The sequence below is a fragment of the Gobius niger genome (assembly GCF_951799975.1).
Source record: "Gobius niger genome assembly, chromosome: 7".
Lineage (NCBI taxonomy): Eukaryota > Metazoa > Chordata > Actinopteri > Gobiiformes > Gobiidae > Gobius > Gobius niger.
In genome coordinates, this window is record NC_136858.1 from 26,908,707 (window position 1) to 26,933,062 (window position 24,356).

General features: G+C 40.9%; 1 protein-coding gene across 1 annotated transcript; it reads left to right on the top strand.

The window, feature by feature from the left end:
- Nucleotides 1-368: 368 nt before the first annotated feature.
- Nucleotides 369-23,416, top strand: tasp1 (taspase, threonine aspartase, 1). The gene is made up of 14 exons (XM_079559787.1): nt 369-539; nt 1,011-1,212; nt 1,283-1,350; nt 1,491-1,559; nt 1,913-2,033; nt 2,222-2,306; nt 2,366-2,445; nt 2,899-3,005; nt 5,027-5,146; nt 5,474-5,552; nt 11,674-11,784; nt 14,579-14,686; nt 15,389-15,462; nt 22,723-23,416. Exons 2-14 carry the CDS (start codon nt 1,083-1,085, stop codon nt 22,813-22,815), a joined length of 1,245 nt encoding a protein of 414 aa, XP_079415913.1. The 5' UTR covers nt 369-539; nt 1,011-1,082; the 3' UTR covers nt 22,816-23,416.
- Nucleotides 23,417-24,356: the final 940 nt, after the last annotated feature.

Here is a 24,356-nt window from a genome sequence, read left to right on the forward strand (position 1 = left end):
AAGCTTTTTTTTTTTTTTTACTCAAGTAAGAGTATTGATACTGTTAAATAGCATTCGTCAAGTAAAAGTAAAAAGAACTTGGATGAAACGTATCTAATAAGTACAACTAGCCCCCTTAAAAAGGTACAGCCTACCCACCTCTGATAATAGTCTACACGTGTTAACATTATCAAGTCTAAAGCAAATAGCTATTACATTATTTTGCAGTATCTAACACGGAATAAATATATAAAAATCATGACATTTAGCGTTTATTTCAAATGAATCCAGTTTGTTGCTGTAGTGTCAGCTGTCTGATGTTTACTCACGGCTGCACCCACGTGGGACTGCTCTCAGCGCACTTCCTTAGCAACGTATATCTGAACCAGGAAGTACTCTCGCAGACCCCTGCTGAATGGCTGTGCAAGCAGAACTGCACAGAGAGAAATGACAATAAAGGCGATCTGTTTAATCTGCAACGCTTCTAATGTTGGCGAAGAGCGTGGGAGCGTAGCGGAATGAAGCTGCTCATACAACTGAACTGCTGAGAGTCGATCGTTGTAAGTTGTGATTGTTTGTGCTAACTGAGCTTGCTAGCTGCAGGCTAACAAGCTACCAAACTCTGCTAGCCTGATGATGTGTAAAACTTTGATTTGTATTAAACTAAACGAATTATATGTCAGAATCGCCTCCGTGTTTAACATAGACGTCTTACCAGATTTGATAAAAAACGACAATGTGCCTGTAGTGCATTGTTATTGATTGTAAAGCCATTCACGTTGTTTATTTTTGGGGTAGTAACATTGGCTGAATTGAAACTTCTCATGTTTTTCTTTTAATCGCAATTTTATCATTATAAATAGAAACAATGCATGAAGGGACAACACACTTTCTCCTTAGTTATACATTAAAATATCACTTTTATTCAAAGAATATTTAACAGGTAAAAAAAAAAATACAAAATAAAACAAGAAAACATACTAAACCATGCTTGAGACTTCTTTTTATGAATATTTATGTTATTTTTGCAGGTGTGGCGATAAAATGTCTTCATTGGAACTGAAGGATGAGCCCTGATAGGCTTGTCAAGTAATGTAGGGGTTATGGAAAGTCTAACAAACTCTGAAGATCAGCAGGAAACTTTTGTTGTGTCCAATTCATGGCCCCAAACCCAAGAATCAAGCAAAAACCAGAAGTGGAAAGGTTTTGGTGGATTTGTTTTGGTTCATGCAGGTATGTGACTGCTGAGGATGCATTGTAAAGTTTTTTTAACTTATTTTTTAACCTGTACAATTGTCTCTAGGAGCAGGGTACCATTCAGAATCTAAAGCCAAGGAATACAAGCATGTGTGTAAAAGGGCCTGTCAGCGGGTGAGCCCTCTTCTCTACTTTGCTTTAAAGTCATCCTTCATAATAACTGTATGGATGTAATGTATAAATTATGATAAAAGATCAAATACAGGAACTGAATTAATAAAATGCATTTTAATAAAGTTGTGTCTGTCATTTAGGCTGTTGACCAGCTCAAATCTGGTGCCCTGGCTGTGGAAGCTGTTGCTGCAGCCTTGGTTGAACTTGAGGTTGGTTTTCACTTGTTTCTTTGATTTGTAGCTACTTCAACTGATTTTGGTCAGCTGCAATTATACTCTCAGCATCTGCTGCATGGATTAATTTAATAACATTGGGTAACACCCTGTCAGTTTATTTCTTACGTCCTTTTACTGTTTTATGTACTGTTGAATGATGTCATCTCCTCCACAGGGCAAACTTGTGTTATAGTAATTGTTACCTCAGGAAGAAAAGAAAATGTATAGCATTATATTTAACAGTAGCATATACTTTGATGTTCAGTCGAGTTGATCCCCTGTAGTTTTAACCCTGGTATTAACTTAACAAATGACTCTTTTCTGAGATTCTGATTTGATGTTTTCAGGACTCTCCCTTTACGAACGCAGGCACAGGTTCCAACCTGAACTTATCAGGCGAAATTGAATGTGACGCTAGTGTCATGGATGGGAAGTCACTGCATTATGGTGCGGTTGGTGCCTTAAGTGGTAAGAGTTTATGGACACCGATTAGGCTGTCATCTGTTTGTTTTTTTTGTGTGTGAAGGTTGCAAGCCTAAGATGCAACAAACACAATATAATGTTAACTCACTATATCCTACCAAACTTAAATGATCTTGTTCATAAATCCTTACTATGGAGAATTTCTGCGATCTAATTCTAAATCTTTGTTTCAGGAATTAAGAACCCCATCTTAGTTGCCAACCGCCTACTGATGGAGGCTCAGAAAGGAAAGCTCTCAGCTGGCAGAATACCTCCCTGGTAATTATCAGTTTAAATCCTTTTTGCATAGGAACAGGGATTTCAACCTGCTCTGTTAGTTTTTTAGTGGGACAAGGAGCACAAGACTGGGCTGTTAGCCATGGAATACCACCTTGCCCTTCAGAGAAAATGGCCACCAGTGAGTAGATATGGCTTGATTATTTTCACATGCTTCCACTTTTGCTAGACACCCCCAGTACCTAATAAATCTTTTATAGTGTGTGTGTTTTTTTTAAGTGTTGTGTTTGTTTTGTGTTTGGGCGGTGCATAGAGTTTCCCACAGGTTATTGATACATAACATAGCTCACTTGTCTAGTCATCATAGCACATTTACTTCATACAGCATATGAATTTCACTGGTTAGAATTTACTTACTGTCTGATTCAGTGGAAAACGTATTTTCCTTTATTTATTTTTTATATCTCGCCTTAAACTTGCATCAAAGCATGACTTGCGTGCATCATCCCTCCCCAAACACAAAACCATAGTAGATTGTGTTAGATTTTTCAAAGCCTTTTCATTCATGAATCCTAATTTATATATCTTTATATTTATTTTCTGTTTATGTTAACATGTCTTTTGTCACGTGCAGAGTTCAGTTTGTCTGCCTATAAGCGGAACAAGCGGAAAATGGAGCTCGCAGAGAAAATGGACGTGGGGCATAATGAGGCGAAGAGAAGACGACAATCAAGCGGAAACGTGAGTCCTGCTGAATGTGTTAAAATTATGCAGATTACAGTGTTCTGGTTAAAAGGCGTTTTGACAAGCTGCAACTAAGACATCAATACATTTTCTGCCAGTTATGATCTCACATTCTTCAAGGGTCATTAAGGGAAAATGGTATTGCCAGGTTGCGTAGATAGTTTCCAAGAAATGATTCAAGCGTTGACAAGACTTGGTGTTGGGTTTCCTGGGCCCTTAGCGGCACATATGTGAAGGCCGCGTCGCTGAGTTAGGAGCAGCTGAAGGGAAAGGCAATTTGTTTTCAGCTCTCGACAGCCAGGGAGCTACTATTGAGCTTTGATTTGAGTGAAAAAGTATAAGCGAAGAAATTGAAAAGCAAGTGAGCTGTGGCTGGTTGTCAACACTACAGTCCAAAACTACCATATGTTTATTAGCTACTTGATTCGCAATTACTAATGGATCACATGTTGAATCATCTCTCATTTTGTATTGAAATTGTTTTTGAGTTTGATTTAACTTTATGAGTTACAGAATGAATGTGCAGTCAAGGTTTCTACAGAGTTATCGCCCACCCTTACATCATGTTGAAGTTTAATCATAGCGTTGCTCATTTGAAATGTCTGTTGATCGCATATGTTAGTTCATTAATACAATAGTATACAAATTTGGTGCAGTTTGTTCATAACCTCTGTAACTACCAGTGGTTTATTCTACAAATATGAATTATATGCTTATCTACTCCTTTATTCAGGACAGCACACATTATTGAACATACTACTAAAAATTTGCCAGATTATTATCATTTTTAACCTCTTAGCCTTAGCCGAGCTTTACCCAAATAGAATTGCTTAAAAGAAAAGCATCAAAAAGTGAGCAAAAAACGCGACAAAAACATGACAAAAGGCAATGAGAAATTAACAAAAATGCAAAAGAAAAGTGACAAAAACGGAACAATGAAAAAGGAACAAAAAAGCCAGAAAAAGTGTGAGGAAAACATGCCAAAAAGCCTATATAAAAGCAACAAAAAACAACAAAAACAGGACAGAAATGTGACACGGCTCCGACTACGTAACAAAAAGCCGTACTCGGTTCAGGCGGGTGGCAGGAGGTTAATTGTGTTTCTTATAGTGATTATACAGATGCTATGCTATATGGTCAATACATAGCTCATACATAAATATGTGCATAATAAAAAAAACTGCAAACCATTAGTTTACAGGTGTATTTCAGAGGCAGGTACAACACAACCACACACAGTGTACAAATTTAACACAAAACAACTCTTTAAGACTTGCTTTAACTAAAGCCTAGGTGGAGCGAGGCCGCTTCCAATTTTAATACAAATAGAGCCTGTTCTGCCTCTGTGTTGTGCCAGGCAATAAAATCAGTTCATTCTTGTGGAGCAGTAAAGACACCTGCCTCTGGTCTAATATTGTTAAGGACATTTTTAAAGAGCCTTAAGCTTTAGTCTTTAATAGATATTCCCTCTCTACAATTAGGATGTTGATAAGAAATGACAAGAGCCTTTTGGCGCAGTTTAAAAAGCCTGGCCCTGTTCCTCTTTGGCTTCAAACGCTAGAGACAAAGTTGATTTAGGGGAAAGAAACAAATGAAAGAGACCGTTGCTGTTTTTGCTCTGCCTTATTAGTGGAGGTTCGGTGATGCTCTCTGGCTTGTGCGCCTCTGATCATGTATCACTATGACATTTTGCGCATTTTACTCGGAAGAAGTCTTTTGTTTGACTGAGGTGGCTTCCAAAATAAACTGCAATCAGGGAGGGAAACAAAATTATTATAAATGATTTCTAATAATCTAATACTGAAGCCAATTTTGTGGCATGGTATATTTCATAATTGTACGTGCGGCATTAGCCAAGGTGATATAACAAATCACACAGCTAAACTTGGAGGCTTTCTTTGATAAATGATTTTTTTCTCTCTGGCTACAGGCGATCCTATATGAGCTTTGTCTGTCAAATTTGTCTGCGTTATTTAATTACGCATACACTCCTTCTTTCCCTGTTGACTGTTTGGTAGGAAAACGGATCAGGGTGCCTTGACACGGTGGGAGCTGTAGTAGTGGATCTTGAAGGTAATGTTGCTGCAGCGGTGTCCAGTGGGGGCCTCGCCATGAAACACCCCGGCAGAGTTGGACAGGTAGTCAATTGTTCTTTCCCCTTATTTGAGTGGGTTCACTTTACATACATGGAGGAATACATGTGCAGTGTGCCTCTCTACTTTACTTGCACTACTTCTTATTCATCTACATGTTTACAGTACAAATTTATTAAGCACTGTTACAAAGACCAAGAATCATGTCTTGTATTTTATTGGTGATATTATGGAAACAGAGCTACAAAATCATTATCCCTGTTATACTATCATGTTATTATAGTGCTTGGCAAGGACACACACATTTGTACTTCGTTAAAAGTAATCCTTTTTTACTTAAACAAATACATATATTTGAATGTCTCCTTTCAGGCTGCTCATTATGGATGTGGGTGCTGGGCGGAAAATGCTAATGACATGATTTCCTATTCTACAGCAGTGAGCACCTCAGGTAAACCTTTTTTTCCACATTTTGTAACTGTGTATCTAGGCCTGTCACGATAACAAATTTTAAGTTCGATATATTGAGGCTGGAAAGTATCGCGATAAACGATATTATTGACTCTAACGATACTAGGTAGATACTGTCAACTCTCAGGCATAAAAATGACAATAAACCTTTGTTCTAAAAGTGCATAATCATATCCTAAAAGACCACACAAGCTGCAATAAACATGAAATATGATGTAACTGTAATTTGCTTCAATTAGTAATCAAAGTTTTATGAAGAAAAGATAGGTGGGAGTGCTGATGAATGTACAGACGATAAAACGGAGCCCAAAAATGCATCGTTTATCCGTTGTTTATAGAACGTTAAGTCAATATAGTCATTATCGTGACAGCCCTATCTGTATCTACTGTATGCCCTTTCTTCTTCACTGTCCAGTGTTGACTCCTGGCTTTAGCTCTGGTGATGACAAGTTTCAGAAAGAGTTATTTTACGTGTATTGTTTTGCGTCAGTGAGCGGCGCTTCAAAAAGCCAGATAATACTTTCCGATGACCTCCAGCCATTCCTGCTGAGTGATTCTCATCAGTCATTTCCTCAGCTGATTGAGTCATCATACACTGCTTCTTGTTGCTCAGCTGCGTGCCAGGTGCATTGCAAAGTTCCTTGGATTAGCAGCGATGTTTGCCACTCGATATAGAAATACTCGAAGTTGAATCCATGCAACTATAGAACTGTGCGTAGGTTATAGCACGATGGTGGTTAGAGCGGTTGTTCTTGGATTCAATGATTGGTGGTTCGAATCCAGCCCTGACTGGTCGGTACATACTCTTGTTTTGTCCTTAAGACACTGTACCCAGCTTGTCTATGTCTATGTGAAGGCAGTGGTAGCCTGGCCAGCTAGACTACACGCTTTTCCTTTCCTTTACAAAGATGTGAACAGAAACATAAAGCAGAAGTGGCTGGCTTGTCAGGCTAAGTGATTGCCGCGGTCAGAAAAGTTGTGCCGCACTTTGACCAGTTTATCTAAGCGTGGACGATTTAGCAACATCATATTACGTTTTAATAGGCATATAAAGCCTATTAAAATGCACACCTCTCCATGTTTGATTGAATAGGCATATTAATAATAAAGAATATGATGCATTATTCATTCGCACTATACTCTGTGGTAGTAAGCTATGTAGCCATCAGACCCTTCGACCACATCCAACCACTCAACACACACTACATTCACCCAGGCTCCCTGGTGTTCCCCAGCGGTCTCCCATCTAAGTATCAACCAGGCCCTGCCCCGCCAGGCTTCCAAGATCTGACGGGATCGAGTAGAGCAAAGGTGATATGGCCGAGCATGACTAGATTGACCAATTAGAGTGAGTGGGAGAAAGTGTTTGTATTTGCTTTAAACAGGAAAAAAAAAAGACTGAATAATATGATGATGGCATATCTCGTAAGTGATTTTTTTGATATGGAAGACATAAATTTGTTATTTTTACTTTACCTTAAATTTCTCTGCGGTAGAAGTCACACAAGGCCGTCACGCTTGCATCCCAGTCATCTCTGTTTGCTACTGTTGCCCTCACTGCTGCCCAGCTGTGCCATCCTTCTTTAGTTCTCTCTTTCTCATCTGTTCTTCATGTGGTTTTATTTTTCCTCGTTTGCCCTCCGGTGCCCATCCTAATGCTATTTTGCAATAGTTGTTTCCTCCCTTGCAAAGCACATTTTCTAACCAGGTCCATCTTCTTCTAACTTCATCACTGATGTCATTTAGTCCGGTCGGTGTTTTAATGCTGTTGGTGGATACATGTTGCTGCCAGCAGGCCTTCAATATTCTTTTTTGACATTTGTTTTGACATTTAGATAGATCCATTTAACAGTAGACGAATTGTCAAATATACCATCAATGGAAAGAGCATTTTCTCCAAGTAAATACCACATATATTTTCTCACACCGACTTATATTGCCACGAGTGACTTCTGGAGAACATGCCTTTTCAAATGCTTTAGTACTTTTTGCCACATTTTTATAAGGCAAAACATTAAGAACAAATTCTTGGCCTGAAAGTGCTTAACGTGCACTTAAAGGGACTGGGAATGGGATGCAAAACAAATAGTTACATTATATATAGGGAATTAAAATCATCCCTGAATAATGTTTACATTTTCTTGAGTCGTTTAAAAGCAAGTGAGATCAGTGATTCCAGCTTTTATTTACAATTTTATACATTGCATAGTTTTTTTTTTTCTATTCAAACGTGTAAGGCTCCATTGTTAATTACATGTGATAAATTTGGTCGTGGTTATTTTGTCTCAACTATAAAGTTCATGCAGTGGGCGTCAGTTCAAACTACCATTTTACTGCAGCCAGTTGCAGCTTGGTCTCTTGTGGGAGTGATCAAAAGCACTGCAGAAAACTGGGAAGTGCAAGAGGCCAGAGTGCCCACCTACTCACTCCAGCCTGTACTTATTTCTAGTAAATTGTTGCGTTTTTGGCATGACTGTGTGTGTCTGTCTCCGCTCTTATAAAGAAAAAAATACATTAAAAAGTTATAAGTTAGGGCTATTCACACACTATACACGAAGTAGACAAAGAACTTCAGTCACCCCTTTGACAATGAAGACCGTATCACCCAAGGCGCAGTCTGCTTAGCCTCTTAACGCAGACAAGCACTGACTTAAACAAAAGCAAGCTTATTTTTAGAGACGGTCTTTTATAAAACTTGTGAGAGATTTAAGAGATGTGTATGGCATTGAAAGAGCGTATTATATTTGACTCCTCTCGAGGATGTGTGGACATGTGTGTGGAACATCGCTTCTGGGCAATATTTAAATCCTTTTGAAGTGGATGCGGAGTCTAATGCATCACAGCGCAGACGGGATGATTCGATCAGACGTGCCGGGGTCATGATGTGTATCAGGAGAATTTGAACAGTGCATTTATGTGATCACAAGCAATCAGTGTTCCAGGGTATATAGAGCTCCCAATCAGCAAACTGACTTACAGTAAATGGCTATTAAATGCAAACAAATCTCATAATGCCACTAATGACATTAACTGTGGTCATTATAGTATAAGATGGCAAAGAGTTATTCGTTTCCAAATTGTGGCTACAGGTCCTGAAAGTGAGTTATGTTCAATATACGAGAAGAACTCTCAAGTATGTATTTATTTATTTATTTTCAGCGTATTGTGATGGCCCGTTAAACTGTAACAGGCTAACGGCCAAAGCCAACTGCGGGCTAGCGCCACTTAAATAGCATTTACAGCCAAGTTTGAGTGAAAAAAATTATCTTCATTGCGTAATTGGATGTACAATATCCCTCTCTCCCTTTGTCCTTTTCTGTCAGCGTTGCATTTACTCTCATGGACAATTAATGAGTGAAAAAACGCAACATCCTACGACACCTGCAGTGCTGCTTATGGCCTCTAGAAAGTTACTTAGTACGGCTTTAAACAGTCTTTTTCTGTGTGATTTTCTTTTGCCTGTTTTAAGGAGATTTCACTGCGATAATGTTCTCCCGCCATCTGGCAACTAGTCTAGGACCATCTACAGACACTACATGTTATACTTTCTAGCATTTTATACTTCATTATCTATGTCAATATTATTTGTCATTCTTTCATTCTTTCGCCCCGGGAGATGTGGCGTGGATGTTTAGCCTGCACATTTTTTCACCCTATAATGTCTTCCTATATTGTGGCTGAGCCTTTGATGTAACGCTCACAACGGGACGGAGCGAATAATGTGAGTTCCAGTACGACACCTGTTTTTAATTTCCCAACATGAAAGGCATTCCCATCAAACGCTACAGAACAACAATCATTTTTATCCTGACACACTGCGCACTGTATGGTCCTCACCCTCCTGTGTCAGCCCCCTTTTCCGCTTCAACCCCTTCTTTAACTCCTGCCACCCTCTCATTGAGGACTGTTTAGTCATGTGCCGCTCATGCGGGGCGTTTGTTTTACGCGGCCTGATGGCATTCGTCCGGTTTACGCTTTCCTGTGGTGAGTGACAGAGCAGCAAACAAATGTCACTGTTGACTCTCTCAGCTGACGGCTATTACACTGTTATATTCAAGTGCACCTTTATTCAATAGGTTGTGTTTATGCTGCATCAAACCATTCTTCTGAGCTCAATAATTCAAATTGACATAAGGCCAGCTAAGACTTATGCAGAATTTTCCTTTTTGTGTTTCCATTTCCAGCTGTTTTAGGCTTGATATTTCTGTAATTTTTCAACTAATCCACCGAAAACTTGCACTATTTGTCCTTGTCTCCTCTGATACTATAACTAGATAAAAAATGTTGACGCCATCAATCCAGATATAGCACATGAACAAACCCTTTACTGCCACTGGTGTGACCGAGCACAAATCACCACCAATTCCCCAAACGGCTTTATGGTAAACAAAGTACAAAAGCCCAAGTACCTGGCCAACACTCTGCTCTCGTTTAACAAGAAGGTGAAATTACTGCAGGCATCTGGTCTCCACAGTAACGCACTTGCATTTGAGTTTTGTTGTAGTTACCTGGCGGTTTTACGGGCCTCTCGTTTGTGTTTACAGAAACAACAGGGCCATATTCTGCTGTCTTTATGGGCTTTCAGAGAAGCTGGAGCAGATGTGTTTGTGATCACTCCTGGAATTGTCAGCTCGCCTTGGTACAAATACCAGTCCCATGCTACTTCCTTCACATTTGTCTATCAACATTCTGCATGTATACGTCCTGGGTTGCTCTTATACAGAATGAGCTAGATTAGAAAGGAGAAAATCTTATTTGTATGGTGCTTTCCACATGGCACAAGTCACCAAAAGTATTTTTAATTACTTTATGCTTGATGGTTGTTAGCTACTGCACATATGTAGCCACAGCTGCACTCTGGGGTAGACTGATGGAAGCACTGCTGCACTCATCATCACTTACTCACACACCTCAGGCTACCGCATATTCCCTCATGATCTCACAACAAGACCCATCTCGACATCGGGCATTCACTTAAGTGATTTGTGCAGTAATGCTCTCCGATCTCTTCAAACAAAGCAAGTATGTTCAGTTGCAGTATTTGATCTGAAAATTTGTGCAAATCTGAACCTGAATATTTTTCACACTTTATTTCTTTATTTACTTCCATTAGATTATACAATTATTGAGTATTGTAACAATGACTATTCAGTAATTTAATTGCTGCTGCTTTTTCCTCAATCTCTCTTGTGCAGGTTCACATAATAACCCAAACACTTCCATTGCTTCAAAGGGTAAAAGTTTGCAGAGGTGGAAGTACAGTGAGGTTTCTGTTTCAAATTCCCCACACCAGCTGGAAATCTGGGCAGAAGACGAACACATTTTGTGCTGTGACTTTTACCCTTGAGGAAAGCAGTTGTGAAGAGCTTTTCCTACAAAAAGAGGCGGAATAAAATGTGTTGCGTACCTACAAATCTATAGCTTTAGTAAGATTTTCCATAACGCCATTTTATAATAAGATAATAGCTGTAGCATCAAAGGAACCCCAGTAATGATCGAGTTGCCTCAACCATCCCTCAAAACTTTACAATATGTGATTAACAACATATTCTACTGATATTAGTGAAACACATTTCAGATTTCTGTTCAAACGAAATCGAGATGCTCTTGGATCCATTAAAAAAACATTTGTTCTGTTCCCCAAAGGGGCCTCTCTTAAAATGTCCTTGAAAACTCAGCATTTGAAGCAAGGTTGCTGAAGGAGCCTTTGACTTGGATTGACAAATGGTGACAATAGTTTTGAAATGCTGCATTTCATGATTTATAAACTGGAAAATAGTGATTTCAACCATTCGCAATGTGAAAAGATTGTACAACATAGGTTATGCCATTAAGGTAAGATACACTTTTCTATCCCAGGAAACTGTCCTCTGCTTTTGACTCATCTGTCAGTGCTGCTGGGACCAGTCAAGAGCAATGTCTCAGGGACATCATCACCAGGTCTAGGTTTTGTCAGCTTTAAGTCTATTGTGCATTTCTTGGGTCAAAAGCGGAAACCGCAGCACCTGGACCAAACCCTTCCAGACACATGGGGAACATTTAAACTAGACAACTGTCTTCTACTGTGTCTAAAATCACCTCTTGTCTTCCTCTTGTCCCAGGTTGTGGGGAGCATCTGATTCGCACCATGCTGGCTCGAGAATGCTCCTCCGCCATGCAGTCAGAGGATGCACACCAAGCGCTGCTGGAAGCTATGCAAAACAAATTCATCAGTGAGTCACTCACGGTTTTCCGTGTACACACAGCTTTGTCAGTCAAGAATGTGTTTGTGAGAAACACTGTGATGCATGGGGGGACTTTTGCTGCAAAACAAATGAAGAATCCAAATGAACAAGTGGAAAGTAATGCAGTCATACTTAAAATTGGTGGTTATACGGCCAGGAAATGTCCCAGACGCTACAGTCAATTAAAAATAATGGTGTCATGTTTCAATTAAGATGTTTATCTTGTTCAGCATTTTTGACCAATCCTGGAAGGAGGTTTATGTTGCTGACAGAGTAAAATTGTATATTTTCTCCTAGGCTCTCTATTATCATACAGGTTCACATCGAAAACGTTTTTGCAGGCTTGGTATAAAAGTTTGAGCATCTCTTTTTGAGTCACAGTGTAGCTAAAAATGTTCATAAACTCTACATTTCAGTCAATGGCTAAACTGGCTGCTTTAGGTCACCAGATCATTTGTTTTTTTAGTATATCTTTAAAGGTTAAGAATAAATTTGCTATTTTTGTACTTCCTTTTGCTACAGGGCCATAAAGCCTTTTGTCTCTTTGTTGTTCCGCTTAATTTATTGCAATAATAATGATATGGGACGCATTACACAACTGTATATTGCTAAAAGGCACACTTTATGGGACATTTTCACAGCAATTAAATGTTCCAGACACTGCAGTGCAGCTGACACTCAAAATATAGAAGATTTGAACATTTTCTTTGTGGTGACTTGTAGAGACACTTTTAACTGTGAATGACCGCTGTAGCTCAGAGTGGAGCAACATGTGGCGGACTGTGCCTCTCTCTGGCCTCCTTTAGAAGTCCGGCCCAGTATTTGTCATGACCATATGTAACAGCGAGACGTTTGGATATGCTGGATAAAGTCAATTTGGGCGTAATTCTTCTGATGTCTCTTTTCAAGACACACTTTGAGCGAAGCTAAACAAAACTCCGTAGGTCCTGCCTCAGTTGGGGCTGCATAGTTCCTGTGATCTCCGTTGGTCTTATAAGGAATCATTAAGCAAGTGTCTCTCACATGGTGTGTTCTAAACGTAACTGACCAAAAATATCAAACGGGTTTGAGATGATTCGGAAATTGGTCGCACACAATTGATGTTTGCAGAAACTCACTTCACACCACAATAGGAGATTTGACAAAGGGTCGACAAAAATAAATATCTCTGTGTTTTGGCACCTACTCGATAACTATAATAAAGTGATGTCATTGAAGTCAGAAATGCTAAAGTGGATTCAGACATATTAATTTAGGCTGCATTGCTCAAAAAGCGGGGGATTGAAAAACATATACCTGAAGTCGTTTTTCTTTTTTCTTTTTTTTACTCCACTAAAGCTGCTTTTTGGACCATATACTCCATATCAGAATTTTTGCATCTTTTCCAAAAGTTTAATTTATATATAGACAATGTAGCCCACGTCTTAATTTCATGTTTGTTTTCCTGTTCAAAGTACAAAAGCACTTAAATGGCCTGTATGGCAGTGTTAAGTAGGGGGGAGTGGGGTAAGTTGAACCAACCTTATATTTTGAAAATAAAAGATATGTTTATGTGAGATTATAGATTGGATCTTTAGATGATTTGAACTTGCCAAACAAAAACATTTGAAAAATTGGCTGTAAAATCACCCCATTTTTTATGAGAAAAATGTTTTTCACGACTCAAAGTGAATTTTTGGCCTGATCACAAGATCACAAAATGTGTCTTGGTCCATTGTTTTCCCTCATCTTGGTTAGTCATTGTGATCGGTGTAAAAGCAGATTAATAGCTTTGGCAGATTTCTTCTTAAATAAATACAACTACCTTGGTGTTTTCAAAGAAGAAGAAAAAATGGACAAATGGACAAATTGACAAGGGCGTTGGGGCAAATTGAGCCGCTGCTCCATAAGAAACAATGAATAACAAACTACAGAACATTTTAATGTACAATTCTTTACTTTTTGCATCGTTTATTGGTAGGTCTGGGTCCAGGCAATTTCACCTTTAGATCTGGTGGTTCAAATGAGCCACAAAAGACAACCTTTTATTTTTAAGACCAACATCTTTAAAACTTAATACCCCAGACAATTTTTAAAGATGCAAACAATTAGCAATAGCAACATTTTGTATCTATTTTATACTGTTTACACAATAACCACCAAAGCAGAAAGTGGCTCATCTTACCCCACTCTCCTCTACTAGCGTTGAATAGGAAACCAGAGTAGACAAAATGTTTAGCTATTAACACCTAATAATTGCGCTGTTTGAAACAATAATACATGATCATGTTAAATACATATGTTAAGTCGAGGGAAATGTGTGTAAATTGGAACAAAGAGTAACCTTTTGTTTTATTGTCTAAGAAGTAGTTTTATAGAGTGCAGGAAGTATTAGAACAATGAACAAAGATCATTGTTCATCATGCCGCAGAGTATTATAGCATGCAAATAATGCCATACTTCAAAATGGCCCTGGTTTTCTTCCACTGAGTCTCTTTTAAAACTCACTACTGTCTTTCTCAGCCCCAGACCTTATTATGTTTTACTGCCCACAGCCTCCACAGACTGTGCCATTCAGAGTCTATGTGTATCTGTCACCTCATTCAATTTCACCACTGTAGAGTTCAGTGCAAGTATGTTTCATTACAAAAAAAGATTTGACTCTGAGAAATAGAGAAACCAGTTCATAAAAGTTGAGCGTTTTTCACGTAAAAAAATACATGTTTCGTCTGTGGCTAAATATTGTCATATTGGATGGGTATTTGTGAATGGAGAATGAATTATGTTTTGTGTGTGTGTGTAGGCTCACCCTTCCTGGCCAGTGAGGACAGAGTTTTGGGTGGGGTGATCGTCCTGCGGTGCTGCAGATGTGTAGAAGCGCAGCCATCTCAAAACATTCAGGGTTTACTGGGTAAGATGTGAAATATTGCATGTCCTGTCCCCTCATTTTCAGAACCTATTGACCTTTCCTTTTCTTACTGTCGTGAGAAGTTCCTCAGCCTCTTCTTGTGCCAATCAGCTGCTCCTCCATTTAAATTTCATCAGTCAGTATTTAGACTCAGTGGGGCAGCTTCTTGTGGTTTGCCGGAGGGTGGTCTGCTTTTTAACCTACACAATCAGGCTCTGGTTTCGCACCCTTCATCTCAGATTTAGACCCAGACCTCCCAGTTTGGACTGAGCCACTAATCTCGGGACAAGAGTGGGCTCCTGAGCAGTGCCCGCTGATTGTAGCCCGGGATCTAGTTTCGCTACCTGCAGCTTCGAAGAATGCTCCCAAAGCTGCCATCCAAGAATTTGACCTGTCATGCGTTTTGCTTTGACCACGTCGTTGTCAAAAGATAGTTTTCAGACCTCTTTGACTTATTAGAATTTGATTATATAGCAATTTTGTACTAAGATAATGTAAACTTGTTATGTATTGTAAAAGATCTTCCCTGATTACGCTAAAACATACCCGTTTTTTATAACTTACATATAACATTGGAATCAATAGATGGGTATGGATACTCCCTAAATGTCTTGTCTGTGCTGTAACAATGATCCATCCACTTATGTTAGTACTTCTTCATAATGGTATCCTGTTTATTGCTAACTTTTTGTTTTGTTTCCACAGTGGAATTCCTTTGGAGTCACACCACTGAGAGCATGTGTGTTGGATACATGTCGGCCCAAGACAGCAAAGCAAAGGTACACAAAGACTGTCATGACAACTGAAAGTATTTGCCAAACTAATGCCTTCAGAACAAAATAGATTCTGTTCTGTTCGAAAGATACTGTGTTAGGAATAGTTGCCGTTCAGTTTCATCCATGATATAATCGCCTACACATCTGGAAGTACCCGAGAAGCTTAGAGTTTCATCCTGTATAGCAGTGCAGTGATTTCATGCTTGGTTTACCTGCTTGGTTTCTACCTGCAGACGATTTTGGTTGCCCAAATCAGTGCGTCCCAACCACAGGTACGTGGACTTCGCGGGGGAATAATTTCAGAATGAAAACTAATACCACTTTCAAAGGAATGTTCATTTCAGCAATGTTTTCCAGCAAAATGTTTGAATTTGAGATCATTTTAGCTTTATTTTAGGACACAACACACTACTAAATTACCAATAAATCTGACTTTTATTGTTATTTAGTGGTATGTGTCATTTTTTAAATGATCACACACCTCACTGCAGGGGGTATTTGGAGTAATTGAGTGATTTAAGGAATACGCTAGACAACACAGGTTGGGAACCACTGGTATACATGGATAATTTAATACTTTTCTCTCTCAAAGTGAATGTGATGTACAGTAAGTCTGTCTTGTGTAGGCAACAGGACATTATGTCCTCTGCCTCTGAGTTGAGTAACAGTTAATGTATCTCTGGCAGTGTGTATAAAGAGAGGCCACTGTTGTCCGGGCTGCTTCAGATTTCAAAGCTTTTGTCCCGTCCCGCCTCTCTGTGCTCACCTGCCTCTCTCTTTCGCCCTCTCCCCGTGCTCCTTTTCCTTTGCTCTGCTCGGCCCGTCTCCCGTGCAGAGGTTTGGTAAAGTTTACTCAGAGTCATACACCGTGGGGATATCCGTATCAATCTGCATTTTTGTCAGATGTGCTGTGTGGAGGAATGTGCACGCTCTCCTCTCTTTTTTCACACTTGAGCCAACCCCAAGAGATGAACAAGTAGCTGCTCAATCAGCTGTAGTCAAAGTCTGAGAGGAGCTGTCAGAAATTACAAAAATCTTTATATATTTACTTCTTCAGTATGGCCTTAATCAAGCACTTTTCCTCCATGTTCAGCTTATGGGCTTATATGCCATTTTTGTTGCCCTTTTACCATGAGAGAACAACTTTTTTGTAACCGTTGTAATGCGTTTTTGTCACATTTTTGTTGCGTTTTCATCATTGTTTTGTTTTCATACCTATTTTATCAATGTACATTTAATTAATTCAATTCCAAATCTTGACTGGCCGATCTGTCACAGCCCAAGGAAAGCTATTCAAGCCTGTTAAGTCATAGTTGCCTTCCGTGGCAGGGATATCTCGGGTGTGCGGCCCTTGATCTTGGGGGACACAGTATCCACTTCCTGCTGGTGACACGGTGATATTGGAGCCCGCAGCTTAGGGCACAGCTGCTCCGCCAACCCTCACACGACTGAAACCCTAGTGCCTGGTCAGGGATCTACAGCCCTCACGGCAACCTCGCACTTCTGACATACAAGTTTCATTTAGTCCAAGGGATGCCACAAAACAAAGCATCTGTTTTTCCTCCCGTCTGGTTAGGTTACAAAGACAGTGGGGGCTTTTTTTTTTTACTTTAAAGTTGGCTCCAGCCTCAATTGTCATTGTCTGTGGACTCTTTGTTTAGAAGCTGCTGAACCGCAGAAAGTCAGATGGTCACAGAGTTAAACTACCTGCTTTATGTCGTCTCTGACAGATAAATGTACATTCTATCTTCCAATTCAATGTAATATTTATAACTTTAGTATTGATATGAAAACTGAAAAAACTATTTAAACAAAGAAACACTAATAGTAGTGGCGACGTGAAAACAGGCAGCAACCATCCTCTCTCTTGGTACAGCTGCATTTTTTGCCTTTTTCTGGAAACTGCATTTGTGGTTTCTGTGTTGTTTTACACATTGCAGTAAAAAAAGTATCCAGTAAAGCAGAGTCTATAATGGTCCTGAAGAACGCAGCTTTTTAAAAGTAAGCAAAAATCTAGTTTATCAGCTAAACCCATTTGAGACCAACGCACTTCTTCTGAGACACTGAAGAGGCACCAAGAGCCTACACCTGCAGCACAGTGGAGGCATAACAAAGAGGCCCTACAGGAAGCAAAAAAAGAACAAACGCGGAGGTACCCAGGCAAGACTCACAGCTAAGCCACACATGCCTTTTATTGTTCTGGCTAATGTTCGTTCACTGGAGAATAAAACAGATTAACTGCTAAGCTCTTGGAAGATGGTGAAAGACTGTTGTGGAACGGAGGGAGCTGCGCAGGAGGAAGGAGGAAGAGGAAGGAGTTGACCAGTGCAGGACACTATGCTGTGAAACGGGGACAAACCCAGGAGGCGCTGCCCTGTTTCAGAGGATCAGAGGAGCATTAAAGGCAGCCAGCTGGGTTCCTCCGGGTGCCACAGTTCCCCCAACCTCCTGCTGGTCAGGTTGGCCCACAATGGCAGCGCGGCTCAGTCGCAGCGGCTCAGGACCAACACCTGAACACTATTTCATTGTGCACTTGTACAATGACAAATAAAGCACTTGCCTACCTTCTCCCTAAAAGTACCCACACTGTGAGTTATTTTGCTTATTTCTCAACAGTGGTTAAGTTAAACCCAGAATAATTATCTACTTCTAGATGATGTGCAGTTATATTCATTGTAATTTGCCATAGGTTTAAAGCGACTACTATAATTTAAAATTATGTATTTTCTACGCCATACTTGCTCCAGCAGTGTTCTTATTTGTAGAATGAGCCCAGACCTATTCACCACAACTGCCGCTAAAATCCTGTCACTCAAAAAGTTGCAAGGGCTTAATATAGATTATATAGATACTAGCTGAGACCCGGCCTTTGGCCGGGCCTCGCTAGTCTCCACATTTGATATTCAGAGATTATGAGTTATTACAAAGAAATGTCCAGTATAGTCCCTATAACCCGTCACTCAGTACAGCTGTAGACCCGCAGTAAGCAGACCAGTGGTTCCCAACCCATTCCTAAAACTATGGCCACTCCAAATGTTTAAAATAATGAATGCAAAGAATAATTTCAAACAAACTGCAATTGGAGTGTTTGCACCCGTACTCCTGTCTTATAAACTACATCGACAATATGTTGCAAAACTCAGGGAATAGAAATCAAGAAACAGTGGAATATTTATGGAGAAATATTAGCGGTTCAGCTGTAACGGTTCGGTTCACGGTGCAGGACCCGTGGTTTGGAGCAATCTAAAAAATAAGAAGTTGTTTTTTATTAGACAGTATTTATGTCCTTATAATACAATTGGCAATGCTTTCAAAGCCGATTTATAGAATGCAAAGAAGAAATAGAGAAGAAATGGTACAGCAGCAAAGTAAAAAAAAACATAAATTTAAAAAAAAAGCAACAGTGCAGGCCATGCGCTCGTTAAGTGGTTTCACTTTCGCTTTCCGCACACGGAGGCTGAAGCTCTCGGAGCAGCGCGTTTCATTTGAAGCTCGTGTTTCTGCGTGTACTTTTTTTCGGAGACAAAACTTTGGAGACGGAATATGACCAGGATTGGATCTTACGCATGTGTCGGAGCTTCTGACATGACAGCACTGGATCTGTAATGAACCACAGCCTTGGTCACTGCAGGAGAGACTTAAACAAAGACGCGTAGATGTGTTTTGGAGGATGTACCTGTACCTGCGGAGCGTCTGCAGCTGCAGTTTAGGGTGAGTGACGATGACACACATCGCCCGGTTAGGATGCGCGCACGCACACATACACACACACACGCACGGCAGTCAGATCTCGTGCACTCGCGTTGTTGTGACGGCGGGTTGTCCTCGGACAGCAGCACCGCGGTCCATATGGACCCGTAACCAATGCCCGCGGCCGGTGGGACGGTGACGTGGGGCCGGCCGCGGATTTTTGGGAAATGAACATGGCAAGTCTTATATAGCGCTTTTCCAGATGCTCGTCGGTGTACAATTTGTTGCAGTATTCATTCAGTCCACTGCGCACATCAGCCCCCACCACCAACCACGCACACACTCACTACTGTCGCCAGGTTCCCAAACGGTCTCCCATCCCAGTCCTAACCAGGCCCGTCCCTGCTTAGCTTCAAAGTCGGTATGGGAAATAAAAATGGCGGCGCCCAGGCGGCGGCCATTGAGATAGCGTTTTCTATAATAGATAGATATTAATATATGTAAATATATATGACCTGAGGTGGCAGTAGCGAGTAAAATGACAACTTCCATCTAATCCCTGATGGACTGCCTTTCTGGAGGCCGCTCTGACTGTGCCATAGAATGACCACCTGAAAAAAACAATTCAAGTGAGACCATTTGTTCAAGTGAAGCTTTAAATATATAATTTACTTTTTTACTTTTCCATACAGAGGGACAACTTTGTCATTCTCCTGTTATCTGATTGTCCTACTATTGTTAAGTTGTTGTTTTGTTTAAGCTCACTGTCGCCACAAATACTTACTATTTATATCCGATCAATTTATAGCTTAATTGCCCCAGTAGCAAACCTTTTTAAATCCATCTGCCCAGAGTATCATCCTGTTAATTCCTTTGCTTTAAATCTGCCCACATTAAAGTGTACAGCTGCTCTTCCTTGGGCATTCCTCCCATTCCTGCTTTAGCATCCCAGCGGGCGTCGCTCACTGTCCAGCCACACTGAATCTCCCCTGGCTTTTTGTGATAAGAACATGAAAGAGCAGATACACAGAGGTATTCGGGACACAGGTCAAGCTCAGTTTTTAACCGCAGCTAATTGAAATACTGTATACCTTATTTTATGCTTTTTTTTTTATATCTTCCACAGTTTGACAAATTCAAAGTTAACATAGCGCTTGGGCCAAATTGTGTTGCAACCCAAAGGCAGACACGGCACTGGCAGCAACTCACCGTTTTTCCCTCTTCACTCCGCGTGAGTTTCTTGGAAAGTTGAATCATGTATCCTAATCCTTTTGACATTGCAGTGTAAAATGGCCATAAAACACTGTGCGAGCATCTGGTTTTAGTCAAACGGCTCACCTGTGTTTGCGCTGGATCCCCTATCGGGACTTTGAGCCACGTTTTTATCCACAAAACGCTGCACTTGTGAGACAGCTCCACTATTGTTTTATTCTTTTCATGATTGGACAGATGAAAGACGGTGTACAGGGTCCAAAGCAACGCTGCGCAGCAACACTCTCCCCGCTCTCTCCTCCTGGACACCATTACCACTATAAAGCACAAAAAATATAGCACGTGGCACGCAGTTCAACCCTTGTGGTCATTGTCTGCTTTGTGTATTATCCAGAAATGTCTTTTATTATGGTAGGTTTTGCTTTTTATTACGCATCTTTCATGGGGAATAAATAGCATATGATTGTCTTTGGTGCATGGGGGAGAAGAATGCTCCAGCCACAATACAAAACAGTGGGGTAGTCATGCAGCTATATTTGTCATAGAGGCCAGTGTTATGGTGTTAATGTGTGGCTCTTTTGCTGCTCGTATTGCCCAAGAATGTTGTTTTTCTCCGACAGATGATTGTTTTTCAAAATCGCGTCCAGACCTAAATGCAAATCTGACATGTGGCTGCATTGAGTAAGAGAGCTGGCACACGCATAGGGCAACGGAAAATCCATAAATGCCCCAGCCACGTTTTCCCATTGTTTTTTTCCCCCACAATGCATGATTAATTCAGCGCTTTAATTTAGTTTGGAGCAGTGTAATTAATTTGTGGGAGCCAATTAAATCATTACTTTTCGCCGGGAGCAAGGTCAAGTCAGTTAATCCAGCTGCCACCTGCCGCGTTAGGCACAAACTATAGCCGCTTTCCCTACTTAAATCCTCAGCGATATCATCTGGAGGCAGGAAGTGGGCAGCGGAGAGAAGATTAAACTAGAACTAGTGATCAAAAGTGTTAAGTTAGTGTGTTGAGGTGCAAGAATAGGAAGAACAACATTTGGGGCTGTAAATTAAGCATTTGTTTATCGTTTCTGTGACATCAGCTACAATTCCCCCGCAAATTCTCATTGGATGAAACTCCAAATTTTTTAGTTGGCTTATTTTGTATTGGGGATTAAGGTTAGGGTTAGGGACATGGACAGGGTTATGGTTAAGGTAGGCAGACGCGAGTGATACAGCATTTAACTTAAGTCTCAAAGCTAAGCCCCGCCCACCACGTCCAATGTTTACAAAAGATTAAAGGGTCTGGTCTCTATTGTGTATGTTTGAGTGGTTTCTCAATACAGAAATGTACCTAAATGTGCCTACCTATACATGCTACTGGGAACTACTTGTGGACTGAAGAGCCACAGTGTAATGCCTCATTTGAAAGAAGCCTCATTGTAATGTTTTTGTCTCTCTTTTGTCGCTTTTTCTCACATTTTTGTTGCGTTTTCACTCTCGTTTTTTTTTTTGGGTAGTGCCAAACTGGAGAAAATATGTGTGGGGGTTAAGAGGTTAAAGACTCTCATGTTGACCCGGCCATTAAGATGCCCTCTGATATCGGTGTCATGTAGAATTTTCCTCTGTATCAAAGTCATCGGGCATGGCATATTTTGTGAATTCAATCTGGTAAGCATCTATAGACTGACCATTCCAGTACTCTTTCTCTTTCTCTGTCATGTCAACATCAAAAGCAAGAGATTTGGCATGTCACCATTAGCTAATTACGACTGTGGGACAGACCTTCACTTTAACGGTTTAAACCAGGCCTGTCCCAGAAGATGAAGGGGTGCAAGATGAACTCAGAAAAAGGCTACGGGAGGCATAATAGCCCCTTGAGAGTGCTACCATGTGTGAGTGCCCCGTCTGGCTGTTGTCTCATTGTCGTGACAGATGCCCTAGGGCTGCCCGGGTCAAAAGTCAAGCTCAAGAACTTCCAGAAGAGATGATGTCTGTGAGGCTTGGACCAGTGATGTCGGGCTAAATACAGCGGTCTGGACGGCAGCAGGGGCACAAGCAGGAGCACTGTTGGCTTCATGGATGAGAGGGTGACAAGTGTTTTTGGCACCGAGAGAGAGCAGATTCACCTCTGATCCTTCTGCCTCTACAGCTGTGTTTGCTGCTGCCTGTACCTCGGACACAGGGCACACTCTGTCCACTTTCTCTGATTCAGCTGACTGAAGTTGTAGCTCTGAGTTTGGACCCCCTCAGAGATGACAGATCCCCATCGCGAATGCATTTAGACTTTTGCCATTACTACAACATCATTTTAAGTTTGGCCTTCAATTTTGCATTGTAGTCACTGAGCATGCCCTGTTGTTTTTGTTGTTGCAGACACACATATCCCGTTTGCCTCCTGGGACGGTGCCGGGTCAGTCTCTCGCCATCGAGGGAGGCGTGTGTCGACTCATGAGCCCAACAGACTGACCCGCTTCAGTCCTGGGCTGCTCCAGCAATACTCCTATTCACCTGCCACCCCACCCCCCTTTTACTCTCCACCACCGCCACTTTTGTGCGGAGACACATAATGAGCTTTAGCTATTACAACAGGTGTCCGGAAAGGGAAGGGAGGGATGTTTGCTTTCTTACTTACTTTGTAGTGCACTTAAAGGACTTCCTTGTGTCCCAGCATGGTCCTCCCCTCTTCCTAAAGCTTTCTTTAGGACACCTGGACGAGACACCAATGCCTTGATGCACCATATTTAACTCTTACTTCAACATTAGCGGCATTTTCTTTTTGTACATAAGCTATTATTATACAGGAAAGCAGGGTGATTTATTATGTTCATTTTAAGGCGTGAGATTGTCTCTTGAATATAAATGGTTGCACCGTGTTGGACGCTTGCTAGTCATGCTAAACAATGTGAAGGGCAGTTATGCATACTTATAATACTGCATTACTTATTCCATTTACATGATAAAACCTATATTATTTCTCAGATTGTATCAGAATTGCGTTTGTCCTTTAGTTCAGTGGTTCCCAACCTTTGAAACCCCCTCACTTTGTGGCAGAGACAGGACGACCAACACACACCCCTATCCAAACACAAGGCATATCGAAGCATTTCATTTTTGTCTAGTGATTTTTTTTGTTCCAACAAGCATTTAATTTAGACAAATAGGTTCAGGTTTTGTTTTGACATTTTTGTATTCTTTTTATAATTACAAGTACCGTATTTTCCAAACTATAAGTCGTACTAGCCAACAAAGGCACAAATGAAGAAAGAAAAACATACATAAGTTGCTCCAGAGTACAAGTCGCTCCAGCCTTGGCAACTACATGGGCATGGAGGAGTAACTACACAGCTGACAAGCCTCTCCTGGCATCACGTTGTCCAAGCTCCCATTTGCGAACTCGTTCCTCTCGCTGTGGCCATCTTGCATTTCGCCCACGATTAGCTTTTCTTGTTTTCTTCATTGCATTAAGAGTAAGCACCGCTTTCCGCCAGTCCCTCACAAGTTTCACGCTCACTCCAAAGTTTCTTTCTGCTGCTCGATTACCGTTTTTTAAATTTTCAGTGGTGCAGAGACTGGTACACAAATCTATAGCGCCCTCTAGCGGCTGTCAGTGTGAAAACAACCAACATGTGAAATTATAAATTGGGATATATAAGTCGCACCTGACAATAAGTTGCACCTCCAGCCAAACTATTAAAAAAGGAAAATTGGAAAATACTGAGTTTTTTTTTTTTTTTCTTCTAAATTTGCGCACACAATCCATCCATCCATTTTCTTCCACTTGTCCGTTGCTGGGTCGTGGGGGCAGCTGTTTGGGGCTGCCCAAATCACATTGCACCAGCCCCTTATGGCTCCTCCTGCAGGTGGTGGGTCCACAGAAGGACGGCCTCACGATTCTAACCGGGCATGTTGGTCTATAAGGGGCCTCTGAACCGCTCTTTGTCTGACCCGTCACCTAGGACCTGTTTGCCCTGGGAGACCCTACCAGGGGCACGAAGCCCCTGACAACA